General features: G+C 36.1%; 1 protein-coding gene across 1 annotated transcript in view; it reads left to right on the top strand.

Moving 5' to 3' along the window:
- DPP4 (dipeptidyl peptidase 4) overlaps window positions 1-15172 on the top strand; it is an 84873-nt gene that overhangs the window by 55933 nt on the left and 13768 nt on the right. The window contains exons 13-22 of the mRNA XM_025404595.1: window positions 482-589; window positions 888-955; window positions 1907-1960; window positions 2335-2456; window positions 4024-4071; window positions 4312-4410; window positions 6706-6775; window positions 9171-9365; window positions 11864-11918; window positions 12496-12595. Coding sequence (XP_025260380.1) covers window positions 482-589; window positions 888-955; window positions 1907-1960; window positions 2335-2456; window positions 4024-4071; window positions 4312-4410; window positions 6706-6775; window positions 9171-9365; window positions 11864-11918; window positions 12496-12595 — 919 coding nt within the window. The remainder of the gene's footprint in view (window positions 1-481; window positions 590-887; window positions 956-1906; window positions 1961-2334; window positions 2457-4023; window positions 4072-4311; window positions 4411-6705; window positions 6776-9170; window positions 9366-11863; window positions 11919-12495; window positions 12596-15172) is intronic.

Genomic DNA, 15172 nt, shown 5'->3' with positions numbered 1-15172 from the left:
TATGTGTAAAAACAGGAAAGAAAAATATCCCCAAATTACAAACCATCCCCAACCTGAAACAATAAAAAATAATATGTCTGTTTCAAGAGAGCACATTTGTGACACTGAGGAAATTTACTGCTCCAAACTGAAAGGTTAATGCTATTTTCCAGGTGCTTGCAACCAGAAGTCATAGTTACCATCCATGGAGAAAAGATGTCTCCAAATCAGCAACAACTTCTGTTTATTGTTTTCTACAAGCCTCTTTATATGCATTCTCTCATTTACTGCTCACAAAAATTATCTATGAGTATGGTGTTTTTGTTCACATTTTATAGAAAGAGAATTTTCTTTTTGAGACACTTTAATTTAATTTTAATTTGGCGTATAAATGGAGCATGGATTTTTCAGCATAGGTATTGGAGAGGACTTTCTAAAACTAAAGTTGGTACTGAGATGAGACCTGTGCTTTAATGTTCTTTTGTTTTCTATTATTTTCTAGTTTAGGCCTTCGGAACCTCATTTTACCTCTGATGGTAATAGCTTCTACAAGATCATCAGCAATGAAGAAGGTTACAGACACATTTGTTATTTCCAAATAAATAAGAAAGTGAGTATTCTTACATAATTTATTTCATGTTGACCTCTGGTTTTTTTTTTTTTTCTTTGGAAACCAATTTGATGTGGAAATCATTTGGTAAGGCGGATCAATGTGTATAAAAATCAGATTAATTTAAACTCCTCAGTGATGTATTGTGTAATGTGGAACGAGGTGGGGAAACCCAACAAGAAAATCCAAGGTTATTTGAATTCCTGATATAAATGATTTAATCCTCCCTTTGAACAGAGAGAGTGTCGAATCAATCTTTTTTTTTTTTTTCAAAAAAAAAAAAAAAAAACCACATTAGAACTGCACATTTATTACAAAAGGAGCCTGGGAAGTCATCGGGATAGAAGCTCTAACCAGCGATTATCTGTGAGTATTGTAACAATTGACAGGGTATAAACCTACTTGTCATAATCGTGCCCTCTTTGCCCAGAAGTAGGAAAAAAATCTCCTACAAATAAAGAGTAGTCTTTTTGGAATGTGTTCAATAGTTTTTTTCTTTTTAACATACGGAAGCCTTAATGATTTTCACATATGCTTAGCAGATTTGATACCATGCCACCAGGCAGCTCTACCTCTTGCGCTTACCTGCTTTACATTACAAGAGCTGTATCCTCTTTTACTTGAACGTCGTGGAACGCTGAACTAGCAGTCAGGGGCGTTTTGTTAAATTTCAACTGGCAGTGATTTTTTGGAAGGCTTGGAAAGGTAATTTTATCTGTCCATGTCCCGGCCTTACTCTCTGCAAAATGAAAAGCTTTTCAGAGGCTGTCAACTGCTATATATGAGTTGGTAGAAAAGGGGGTGTTATTTTTCATTAGAATCTTAGGCCCTTTTATGATTCTTTATTGGTCTAATCGCGGAGGAATTTGGCCGCCGCCCGAAGTAGCTTTTGAAGGCCTTCTTCAGCAGTGGCTCTGCCTCTCTCAGGAACGTGGGGCTCCTGCTGTCTAGTAGCTTATGTTATAAGACAGAAAATAAAGCAATCGGGATCAATGAGTGGGGTCTCAATTTCAGGCTAACTGTCCAGTCCTATTTTTTGACAGAAGCCTTCTTTTGAATTTTTACTTGTCACTCTAATTAAGGAAGAAATCCCTGGTTTTACATATTTTAGTCTCTTAAGAACAAGACCTTTCCGTGTAGAGATGACGGAGAAAAACGGCTTCTGGGGGGTGAGGGCCGGGGAAGCAATGGCGGAGGGCGGCGGGCACCCGTGCGCGTGCTCGGTGCACACTTAGGCTTGGGGTCTGAGTGTGGTGGATCGCCTCTGACTTCTTAAAAAACATAATTAATATATATTTCATTTTTTTCTCTTCCCAGATACTACATTAGTAATGAATATAAAGGAATGCCAGGAGGAAGGAATCTTTATAAGTAAGAGCTTGACTTGAGTCATTTTAGCTGACGAACAATTTCTGAACTCCATTTTTATTTTTTGCCTTGTCCTAACTAATATTAACCTGGTAATGCTATTGAGCACTTTTTATTCCTTCATAAGTCAATCTACATGTCCACAAAAGAGAATGGCTTTATTCAATGTTTTGCGATATTTCCAAACAATGGGAGGTTTGAGGTTACTATTAATTCATGTATTTATTTCAAGTTTAAAAAAAAAAAAAAAAAAAAAAAGAGTCCTGAAGATTGCATTGGCATTCTGCTGTCTTTGAAACTAGAATATGGCTTTATTCAGTTCCTTCTTTTCACTTATCTTTTCTTCAAGCACTTAATTTCCATTGTTGGTTTTACAGAATCCAACTTAGTGACTATACAAAAGTGACATGCCTTAGTTGTGAGCTGAATCCGGAAAGGTGTCAGTACTATTCTGTGTCATTCAGTAAAGAGGCGAAGTATTATCAGCTGAGATGTTCCGGTAAGTCTGAGCTCCCTGGGAGGGAGGGCAGTCGCCGCTGTTACTCACTTCCAAGCAGCTCCCTCTGTTCCTTTTGAATCTGAGGAGCTCTTGAAATCACCTAAGTCCCCTTCTCTCCACTCACATTTAAGTAGTGAGCATAAACAATCTTTTCTTCGCCTTATCACTGAGAGACTTGCATAGCTTGCTTTAGACCGAACACACACACACACATGCACACACACCCTTGTGTATAACAGAAGCACTTCAGTCTTAAACACATACATATTGTGGGGTTTTAGTTGATTATTTTATGCACTCGTCCCTTTCAGTGAGAAAATATATGTGGCTGGTGCATGTCACTCAACATGCTCACTGCTCCATCTTCTGTTGCTGTTGCTATTATTAATTACAAATGAAGAAACCCAGGCAAGGAGTGGCCAAGTGACTTATGCAGGTGGTCACACAGCGAGTTACAGGCACAGCAGGATTCAAAACAGGCCTCTGCCTCCCTAGCACTCCCTTTTAAACAGTATGCCCAGTTACTTCTCAAAATGAGAGAAAGGATCTGGATATTCTGAAAAGAACTGTCCATAGCACAAAAATAAATAAATGTTTTCAAACCAGTTATCTGAGTCTTCCCTCACTAGTATATTTTATTATTATGCTTTTCTTTATGGTTCTTTACCATGACTGTTTTTAGCAATTATTTCTTGGGCATGCACTTTATTCTAAGCACTGTGCTAAAAGCTTTATATTCAAGATCTTGTTTAATCTTTAAGAAATCTCTATCAAGTAGATATTATTATCCTCATTTCCTCATATGAGGAAATCAAAGCACAGCTCTGCTGTCCTAAGTCACAGAGCCAGTGAGCCAGGATTCATCCCCAGGTATGGAAAGTGCCTTCACTGTGTTTCTAATCCAGTATAAAAATTAATATTATCATCCAAACGCATAAAATTAAAGAGCTCACAAAGTAGTTTTTCTATACATTACCTTCCACTCTGCAACTACCACAGTTGGGATAAATAGTGACGATATGGGCTTGTGAGAAAAACACTTTTGCATGCCAAAAAGGAATCGCTTATCCAAGTCAGGCACTGTGCAGATGTGCCGCCTGGCTCTGGGACTCCGTGGGAGTGGGGGCAGCGGGGGGAAACCCATCCCTCTCTAGGGAGGCTGGCTCCAGGGCTCTGCAGCCCACCTGGGCAGAGCCTGAAAAACCCTGAGAGATCACGGATTTACAGTGGGGAAGGACGTCAGCTTACATTTTACTTTGCGGATGAATATATTAAGTTCGGAGATGATAATGTGCCCAAGTTGCCTAGCAGGGCACAGATTCATTTCCTACTTCATTCTACTGAGCCCCGTGCCTTTCCAGTAATACTTCTTACTCTCAAATTGCAACTATTTTAAAGAGGGAGGGAGGAGAAACAGCTAATATGTATTAAACTTCTTATCCATTGTAATATTTATATGTTCCGTCAAAGTCAAATGGTAACAAATGATATTTTTGAAAAGTCATGTATACTATCTTTTCCAAAGAAGTATTCATCCAAAACATTTTTCTCCTGATTGTGTTAACAGGTCCTGGTCTGCCCCTCTATACTCTACACAGCAGTGTGAATGATAAAGGTATTTTTTCATACTTTACTCTTCATTCGTTTTAAAGAAAATGTGTTCAATAAGACCATCACGTACTTAGCATTGTGTGATTTTCTTTGGCTTTGTGTCTTGACAGTGAGTTGAACACAAACCTTATAACCTGAAGTATGTGTAGTCCGTCAGTGAATTTCATGTTTGCTCATTATTGCACTGTATAATCCACATTTTTCACATTGTAATGAATGACTGCTGTCTCCTGTGTTTCTTTAGGGCCGAGAGTCCTGGAAGATAATTCAGCTTTGGATAAAATGCTGCAGAATGTCCAGATGCCCTCCAAAACACTGGACTTCATTATTTTGAATGAAACAAGTAAGTTAAATTCCTTTGGAACAGTACTTTTCATGGAAACACCAATGCACTCTAACTATAGTAATGTGATCTGAAAATATGTATTTTGTTATATATAAATCTAATTTAGAAGGTTATTTCTCCATGAAATGTCTTGTCAAAAGAAATACTAGTTTTATATCCTTTTGTCTTAAAATACAATACCATTCTACATAAAACTTACTCTGTCAAAAGGGAAATGATTTGGAGAACATACTCTATCGTTAGTTCACTTTTATCCCATTAGCGACTCTATTATTCTACTAGTATTAATTGTATGTTTAACTTAATGACATCCTAACGTATTTCACCTTTAACCCAAAGAGATCAAGGATATCTGAGATGGTTGTATAAAACAATTCGTGTTGGCTATAAAATATTGAAACTTCAGTCTCAGAAGAGAAATTTTGAATTTTTCCAAACCCTCCTGACCTCCCATAGTGTGGTCCCCGCCCTGGTTGTGTAATCATGGATTATATTCAGAGACCAGTAAGAACAATGAGGTTCTTTGAGTAGAAAATCTTGTTATTTATTGTTTGTTTTTTAAAATTTTTTCCACTCAAGGCTAACAGCTTATATGAGAAGGAGGAATCAGTTATATTAGGATTGATTCATTTTAGGCTTTAAAAAAATTTAGGATACTAGAAAAGATTCAACACATCTAATTTTAAATATCAGGAAAAGCACAGGAAAGTATAGCATCCTCATGAAGAACAGTTTAGAGCAGTGCCACTCAAACTGAATGTGCATGTGAGTCACCTGGGACCTTGTTAACAAGGACATTCTGACCCAGCAGGTTAAGGAAGGTCCAGGATTCTGCATTTGTAATAAGCTTCTAGGTGATGCTAGTGCTACTGACCCTTGAGCCACATGTGAGGGGCAAGAGCTTAGAGTTTTCCAGAGCTACCATTGACAGCCTGGTACAGAAGGCACTGAATACTGAGATGTGACATTCTATTTCAGTCATGAACACTGGGGAACCCCTGCAGGTTTTCAGGTCAGGGAAGCCACATTAGTAGACGGATGACTTGAGACAGGATGTAGGATGGAGCTGTGGGGATGGGGATGTCCCATTGGGAGGTGGTTATAGCCATTCAAAGAACAGAAAGGAAGGATGAAAGGTGGGTCAGGGAGGAGGGAGCTGGGAAGGCGTGACTCTGAATAGAAAGAATCCCCCAAACTAAAGAGTGTACATCTCCAAACAAGTGGGACTAAAACACCTTCCCATCAACTAATGCCAATTCAAACAAAGCAGAGATCAAATGATGGATTTTGCATATTCATTAAAAGTATCATGGTCAACTGATAGTTTGGTGTTCTACTGCAATTATAATAGAGACTTAAATTTTGCTCTTATAAGCACATTTAATCAGAAGGCATGACAATAGTCAGCAAAATATAAATTGAAGATAAATCTATCTATGTATTTTACTCCCAAATCTTTTTTTTCTTTTCAAGTAAAATAATTGTAACAAACATAAACAAAAAGGAAGATAAATGTTAGATAAAAATAGCTCTAGAGATAAGAATTTTTTGCCTACAGTTTAAATCTCCTGAATCTGGAATAATTTTATTTAAATGTGGAAAAACACTTTTATAACTCATCTTTTATTTGGGAGCAAAGGAAACTGACTCATTATTTAGGGACAAATTTTATTAAACTGATGTTAAATCAAGCACAGAGAATGAAACAGACCCGTGGGAGATCATACAGAATGTACGCAACAGTTTGCTCCATATAAACCCGATCTCATTCTGTGAAACGCAGAGCTGAAAATGGGAACTCAGATTTGCGGTCTGGGATGGCAATAAGAATTACAAAAATGTTATTAAATCAGAATTCTAAAATAGAGTTGGGGCCAACTAAAAATCCTAAACAGCTTCAAGGAAATTCAAGAAGAGGAAAACATTTTGGAGGAAAACTTAGAACATAAGCCATAAACAAACTAGATCAGTAGATCGGATGCCAAAGAACAGAATCATAAAAACAAAACATTAGAAATTCTAAGATGCACTTTTATTTTACTAGGCACCAATGTATTTAATAGATACATTAGAAACAACTTTATGTTTTAACATTAACTAGTATTTTAACCTGAAAGAAAATGTTGTAATATCTTAAAAATGTGCTGAATCCAAGCAGTTCATTTTCCTTTTCTACTCTCATTTAACAAATTGTTAAACTCTAGAAATGACTTGCTACTGAGGGAGATGAGGAACAAAATCTTGTACTAATAATTTTTCTTACCTCACTAATTAATCTTTCTGTTTGTTTAGAATTTTGGTATCAGATGATCTTGCCTCCCCATTTTGATAAATCCAAGAAATATCCTCTACTATTAGATGTGTAAGTATTCAAGAGAAGGGAGTAACTTAGAAATATTGAGTCATATATATTTTTCTCAGTGCAGCTTACTGAAAAATGGAGCCAAATGCATCCTTTCCCTCTTCCTGAATCACTGTTTACTATTTCCTCCTTTCACTGTACAGCCACAAAACTCAACCTGTGTTTTCTCACATCTTCTTAATACAGAAGAGAGATACTCCTTTTCTGTCATAATGGCATATAGATTTTCTTTTGTTTTGCTTCTCTGAACTCCAAGGGAATTTCAAAGGATTTCTTAAGTCTGCATTTTCATCCTTAACCTCGTGGACATTTTAACAAGCAAGAGATGGCCATTAACAGTCTTTACAGTTCCCTTACCTCAGCTCCCACTGGCTGCCTCATGTTTCTCTTCCTTTAGTTCCTGAAATATTACTGCCGGCTATTTTCTATTCCTTTTTTTGGTGAAAAGAAGTGATAGAGGAGAATGTTCATTATAAAAACTTTAAGTCTTTGAGAAAGTTATGAAGTCACAAGTCTTTGAACAGTGAATGTGAACTCATATGAATTCCAAATATGACAGCTTTGTAAAATATTTTTTATAATCATTAGGAATACACCCTACTTTAATTTTTCTAAAATTGCCCTACGGTCACCCATGATGCCATAATGTCAGACTCTTCCTGTCCTGGCTTGCATCATTTCCTATATCAAAAACAAAATGAAACAACGCTTGTGCAGGGAACTGCTGAATGCCGGGTGCTTGGCATCATTTGCCTTATTCACACAACAAGCCCATGTGGTAAGTTCTGTTGTTCCATTATACGGAAAAGACATTGAAACTCAGGGACACAATGTCTCTGTTGTTACTAGTAAGAAAAAAAAAGTGGGGAGAGGAAGGGAGGACACAGATACTAGTATCAGACACAGCTTTGATGCACTATATTCACAGTTTCATGAAAGCCAAACATAAAGAAAGGAAAAGACAGGTATTTTAAAATTCCAGATGCACTATCTGATTTCTTTTCAAGTAAAATAATTGTAGCAAATAAAGTCAGTTCATTCGTGACACTAATTTGTTTTAGGCTTCGGCTCCAATGCTAAAAAAGCGTCCTTTAGAGTGATATTTTTATCTTCTTTGACTTCCTAGTAAGTAATGATTTGATCTCCATTAGAAAAGGTTTTTAAAAATGCTAACTTTAATACATATTTCTTTTCAGTTATTTTCCTTTTCCTCTTTTAAGGTCTATATATATTTTTATACTTTAAAAAATAATCTTGTTTAATTTTGGGGTTAGGGAATTTGATATATACCTAATATTAAGGCAAACTCTTAATCTACCAAATTTAATATAATTGAGAGGAGCAAGACATTTCACATGTTGTGAAAAAATGTTTGCTTGCTCAAGAAATGCATGAATGCATTTTCCTGTTTAAAGTTAGAATGTTATAGTATTTTGTTTAAAACTAAAGTTCTTTTGACTGACATCGCTAAGTAGAAGGAAAACATTAGCAAAGGCATGTAAGCAGGACTTGTCCTATCCTGTGTGGGGGACAGTGAGCAGATGAGTGGAGAGATGGGCTGGGGAGGGAATAAGCTATTGGAGAGTATCCATGTCCAGGAGTCGTGTAGATGGTGCAAAGATGACATATTTAAATGAATTGAAATGAGCTATAAGGAGCTCCTCTTGATTAACAAGCAGAAAAGAGAGCACTTTACAGAGCTTTACAGAGATTGTGCACACAGCTCTGTATAAGGTAGTTGTAGCCTGTGAAGATGGCAGATACAAGGGAGTTAAACTTGCTAGTAAATAGAATGCCCAATGACATGCCCGTTTTCCAATGCAACCTGTTTCTTCCTCTGAAGTTTTAAATATTAGCATTCATTCTTACTGCAATCCATTCCACAATGATTTACAGTCATTGTGAGCAAGACTGTGCTGGGTGCTATGGGAAATGCAAAGTATATGATGCAGAAGTCAAGTCCTAAAAGAAGGAAATAAACTTGTAGTCCAGGAGTATTTGTAAGCTGAGATGGAAAGATATCCAAAGCTGCATTTATTGTTGTCGTCATCATTTTTTTTTTTTATAACACAACTCCCCTTTCTTAACTATTAGAGAAATTATTTCTTTAATTTCCAAGATTATGTTTACTTTTTAAATATTGGCCTATGAAGTCTGTGTTTGATAACTATCTTCAAAGACAAAACTGACAAGTATCTTTGAAGGAAATACACAACCATGGTAGTTGTATTGCTAAGTTTTAGAGGACTCATTCTGGACACCCCATAGGCTGGCACAGTTTCAGGCTCATGATTGGGAAGAATGTACACTTCTTGTTCACGGGGAAGAGAAATGTAAGCATTCCTCATTTGATTCAGGAAAACCATGAAAGCTAACAATTTGGTATTTTTCATAGGTATGCAGGCCCGTGTAGTCAAAAAGCAGACGCTGTCTTCAGACTCAACTGGGCCACTTACCTTGCAAGCACAGAAAACATTATAGTAGCTAGCTTTGATGGCAGAGGAAGTGGTTACCAAGGAGATAAGATCATGCATGCAATCAACAGAAGACTGGGAACATTTGAAGTTGAAGATCAAATTGAAGCAGCCAGGTGAGTGACTAGGAGATGAAGTCAAAGGTCATCTGATTTTTTTTCCCCTTTAAAATTTACATTTTAAAGCTGTAAAGTGTAAATAATTTAAAGTGTTCTGGGATGAATTTGTAATCTTTTATCTTTACGGTAGGTTTTAGTGAAGATGTTATGTTTAGATAAAAATATATTACATTATAGATTTATATGAAGTTAAAAAAAAAAAGCATTTCCTAAATTCATCTCTGTATGAGACTCTAGAAAGGGAGTTGGCATATGTCCTACCACCTTCTAAGAACAGAAACTCAAAATTCATCAGACTCGGGGACAAACTGAGGGATAAATGTACCCTAGTAAACATCTGACTAAACAAGCCAAGCCCATTCCTTCACAGTCAAGAATAAAGAGAGGACTTCAGTGTACATTTACATCACAGGCAGTGACAACTATGAAGTCCTAGGAGTAGCTCCTACAGTCTGGATGAGGGTGACTCTGCTATTTTGGGAAAATTGTGGAGCACAGCCATCATCGGTCCTATGTATAAGGGCTCTGATAAGTATGAACCACATCTCATTCTTGTGCTCTTCACTTATGGGACTATAAACAGATGTGATCTGACTCAAGAGATGTTAACAATGAATGATGGTTACTCATAATATGCATGTTACATGGGAAGTGCTTTACCTACAGGCATTGTCGCTGAAGCCCTGAAAGGTGGGTTTTCTTACCCCATATTTTAATTAAATAAATGGAGACTATTAGGTTAGGTACCTTGCTAAGGTGAATCAGGATTTGAAGCCAGTCTCATCCCAACTCTTATATTTAATTACATTCAACTGGTATGTGGGAAATGTAACTTTGAGTTTCTATAACCAACAGCATGGATGTCTGGGGAAGCATAATTGGGAGGGTGGTTGAAAATGATGTTATGAAATCATAGACTAGGAAATGCAGAAGGATCCATGAATGATTAAGTAGATGGAGAGAGGAGATGACAATTTATTAGGAATTCCTGAGTGAAAGAAATTCTCTTTCACTAAAGTTAATGATTAGCTATTTTCCTTAACAATCAAAAAATAGAGATTTAGAATAAATGGGATACGTTTGTTCAAGAGTGAGGCTTTGATATTTTAAAAATAGATATGTATCTATCCAGATTGCTCCCCTGTGAGAGAGGGCATAGTTTCCAGGGCCTCTCAAGTCTGACTAACGAAAGTCCTAAAATTACAAAATTGAGGATCTACTATATACAACCCCAGTTAAATAAGTAATGAGAAGTAGTGTGTTTATACAGTGGAACACACTATTGCAGCAACTAAAAAGAGTTAAGCATATAACAACATGGATGAATCGCATATATTGTTGAATGAAAGAAGCCGGACACAAAAGTGTACATCCTACAAGATCCAATTTATGTAATGATAAAAACCAGGCAAAAAAGTTCAGTGACATTTTTATGGAATTCAATAAAAGAAAAACGTTTCCTTTTGTCCCTTTGCAAAGAGAGAAATGCCTTAGAGGCTTCTGATAACATGCACAGGCCATGATTTCAAGGATATGTTCACTTTGTAAAGGTTGATCAATTTATACACGAATGATCTGGTGCACGTTGCTGTATGTCTGCCTCCTTCAATTTTACAAAGTTTACATGGAAAAGATGAGTTGGAAACGGTTTTAATTTTTTTCTAACACTGCTTAACTTAGGGCAACCTAGGACATACATCATTATGTGAAAACACAAATACTCTCAAAATCAAGATAGGTTAATGCAAAGGTCTGCAACCATCCACAATGCTAAAAATTTGAGTTTCATTTATCAGGTATTTTTAAGTAAAAAAAAAATTTCTTTTGATGTCAGGCTAATATTAAGAAATAGGTGCATAAAACATTTTTCTTATTTCTTTACCTGGATTCCAATTCTGAACACAGTTTAGTGGCAAAGAAGACTTCTTAATCCATCAAGGAAAAATTTATTTTTATTGAGTGCATGGTGCTGAGCTAACTAATCAACACCCAGCATAAGAAGGGATTTATTTAGAGAATGGTGTTTCAGTTCTCAGGTAGGGGGCCCAGAGACATTTCTAAGCCCTACTCAGAAGTTTTTCATGCCCTTATCTTTCTCCATTGCAGGGGCAGACTCTCCCAAACTGAAAAACATCTGGAGAGATTTAAATTCAATTATGTAAAGAAAAGTGCATCTGGGCTGCAAATTTTTGTATAAAGCTGTGAAAAAAACTGCCAGGATTTGTTTTCTGTGAATCGTACACACACACACACACACACACACACACACACACACACACAATTTTTATGAACAACGAAAGTAAACCATGTTCATCTGGATCTTAGGTTAAAATGATAGATATTTATCTTGGGTGTTTATTTGATTACTGGCAGCAATTTTTAGTCTCAAATAGAATGAAGCAGAGAACAAATGGCAGGGTTTCACATTTGTGCCTTATCTAAGTTTTCTATACACAATGCAGTACTGATCTGTGGACTTTTTCCATGTGTTTTAGACAATTTTCAAAAATGGGATTTGTGGACAACAAACGAATTGCAATTTGGGGCTGGGTGAGTAGTTGACTGATGAATCTGTATGCATTCGTTAGTGAATATCACTCAGAGTAGGTTAATTTATCTTTTGTATATACATATTTGGAGGTGAAAATCACATGTATCAAGTCTTAGGTCTCTGGGCAGTAACCCTACAGAATCTCCACTGAGTCAGGCTTACACCTTTGTTTATTATGATGAGCGAGGGAGGTGAGGTAGAAAGAGCAAGAAGGAAAGAGTGAAAGGGAGGGAAGAGGGAAGGGAAAGAAGGAGGGAGACTTTTTCTTATGCATCAGTTAGTAAAGATTTCGTGTTATTGTTTTTAAATATTCTATAATTGGTACCACCCAGTCACTAGGGTCAGCAAATTTTCCATATTTTCCCCCGTATACCTACCAAGAAAGGGATCAGGGCTCTGAAAGTGTAGTCTTTAAAGATACTGTCCAATTAAGGCCAATTTAAGCCTCCTATACCATGCTTTTTATCTCTAAAGAGGCACAGTATATAAAGATGTGAGAAATGTGGAAACTGCGATTCGCTTACCATATGTCCTTATTCTTTTACCTCCATAAAAATAACTGTTTCCATTCCTTAGTCATATGGAGGGTACGTAACCTCAATGGTCCTGGGATCGGGAAGCGGCGTGTTCAAGTGTGGAATAGCCGTGGCGCCTGTATCCCGGTGGGAGTACTATGGTATGTAATTGCTGCCAGGTACAAAGAGATACGGAGTGTTGACCTCAAAATGCCAGTAACAAAGCCATTCCTTTTTGAGTTTCAGTGTTTTTACAGCGAATAATAGGCTGATTCATCTTAGAGGTTCTTTTTGGATACCTATAATAAGATGATCTCATTTATTCTGCTATTGTGCAAAGCTGGGTGGTATATTTTATTACACATTTGGTTTTTTATCAACAAATTCTGTTTTCCAAATTTCAAAACAGCCCCAATGCTACATTTCTACAGATAAATCGTTCCTTATCTTTACTCTAATTTGATTCTTGGGTTTCACATATTAGCAGAGTGAGAGAAGTGTGTATCTCTTTCCCTTCAATTAAATGTCAAATATAAGTAGGGCTTTGGATGGGAAGAGGAGAGGAGAAACAGTGGAAATACCTATCGGAGGGTTGGTTTCTTTTTTTCACTATCTCTTAATAGGTGAAAGCTACTCTAGAATATGCTCTTTGTCATTAAGAGACTATTATTTTGCAAGGCATCGTACACCTCTAAGACTGCAATTCTCAAAGGGGAGGGAGTAAGCGATGGAAGATGAGGGAGGAGGGAAGAGTCAGGGGTGGTAAGGAGATGAATGATTTTCCTGCACGTCTTCTGACCCCATCTGAAGTCTTCTGTCTAGTGTAAGAAAAGAATGGTTGATGATGAATAGCTCATTAAATATTTTATATCCAGAAATATGGTAGTACCCAGAGGAAAAGACTCTTAAAGTCTCTCCCAGTCAAGATAAACCAATGTAGAAATATATTTCTATCTTTCTGCTAAGAAAATTGGAGGGCATAGTTATAATTTGATCTACACACAATGAATTTGTTTTCATAATATTTCTCTGCTTGATATTAATTGTTCTGTTGGATGGCTTGTTTTTGGAGACCTCTAGTGGTCAATAAAATAATGGAGTAAATCTTTGTGAGTTTAAAAATATGAAATGAGAAGAAAACTTCATTTAATGTATATAGACCAACATAATACATAGGAATTGTCTAGAGTTCTTACATATGTGTAAATTTAAACAATTTTATTCAAAGATGGGACAAAAAGAATACGTAAATGGTGTTTTAAGGCATATTTTTAAAAAGTTTACAGTTGCATTGTGCAGTATTTTTTAAATGTTATTTTTAAAATTTCAGATCTACTTATACATGTAAACCTGGTTAGCATAAATAAGAAAGGAGTATTGTGTTCTATGACAAGCAGAATTAAAGTCTGCAGCTACCTGGAGGAAAATGTGTTTTGCCCTTTAAGGTCATTTTCCCCCATCTAACATACAGCCTGAGATATTAATATTTAAATACTAAAGTTAAAAAAGATACGAGCATTTCACAAAGATCTTATATTTCAAAGTATCTTTAAAAATATTCTATTTTTATATTAGCGTCCTTTAAGTACATAAAATTACATATAGTCGGTTTTCATGTTAATCAAAATGATAAAATATCACTGTTAGTAATTTTGGAGGAAAATATTTTGACTTTCATAGAAATGGCATAAAGTATACATATGGAGGAACTAACACTCATTAGTGTAGTTTCTAATCTACAATACCAGTCATTCAAAAAGTGTTAGAATGTTGAATTTAGATAATATACCCACTTTTAAAATTAATGGAATTGGTTTTGAAATACTTGTAAATTATAGTGAAATTCAAGCCACTAACCTATACAGCACAATGGCAAGATAAAATTCTTAGACTTTTTAGCTGTAATCTGGTCACTTAAGGCGGCAGTTTTCAAAGCAGTTATGTCAGGTTTTTAAAGTTTATTGCAATTTGGTCTCAATAATTTTTTTTTAACTGATATTTTAGGCCAAATATATATAATGTATCATTTAATTTTTTTTAAATCAGGCAAAATATGTTTAACTATCCAAAATAACCAAACCAATTATGCAACCTGTTTTTCAACCATATTTATAGATAAAAGAGCTTATGTCATTTCAGCAGACAGATATTAATGTAATCTGTTTCACAATGCTCAACTGTTATACCACAAAAATTGAGGCTTCACCACAAAATGAGAGAAAACAAATGTTTAACTTGCATTATGATGGAGTAGCTGAGCCAATGTGGGGATATATAGCAAATAAATGATAACTGAATTATTTCTTTTTATTATAGTGAATTCCAGCCTGACCCCCAAACTAAAATATGATTTAAATCAGCAACTAGTAATTGAACATTGTTAGGGGTCTCCAAAAGGAAATAGATGATCATAAATCAGGGCACATACTTGTATTATAACCAAAAAATTTCGACACAATTGAGGCATTAAGTGACTTCCTAACTAAAATTCTTTGAGAGGGTCATATGATAATGTTAAGATCCCTTACCCATTAGCACTTCACATTTGACTTTCCTGTAGGTGGATTACTGATTGGATTTTAGATCATCTGGTTGGATCTCCCTTTGCCCCACTGTAAGGGGAAAGTGAGAATGGGTTAGGGCTGAGTGTGGAAAGGTATGAGTATGCAGGGAGCTGGGAATTAGCATCTCTGGCTATATGAGCAAGGCAAGTAAAAAATTACCTCCCATAAGCTGCT

This window comes from Theropithecus gelada, chromosome 12 (assembly GCF_003255815.1).
Source record: "Theropithecus gelada isolate Dixy chromosome 12, Tgel_1.0, whole genome shotgun sequence".
Lineage (NCBI taxonomy): Eukaryota > Metazoa > Chordata > Mammalia > Primates > Cercopithecidae > Theropithecus > Theropithecus gelada.
This window is presented reverse-complemented; position numbering and strand designations above follow the sequence as displayed.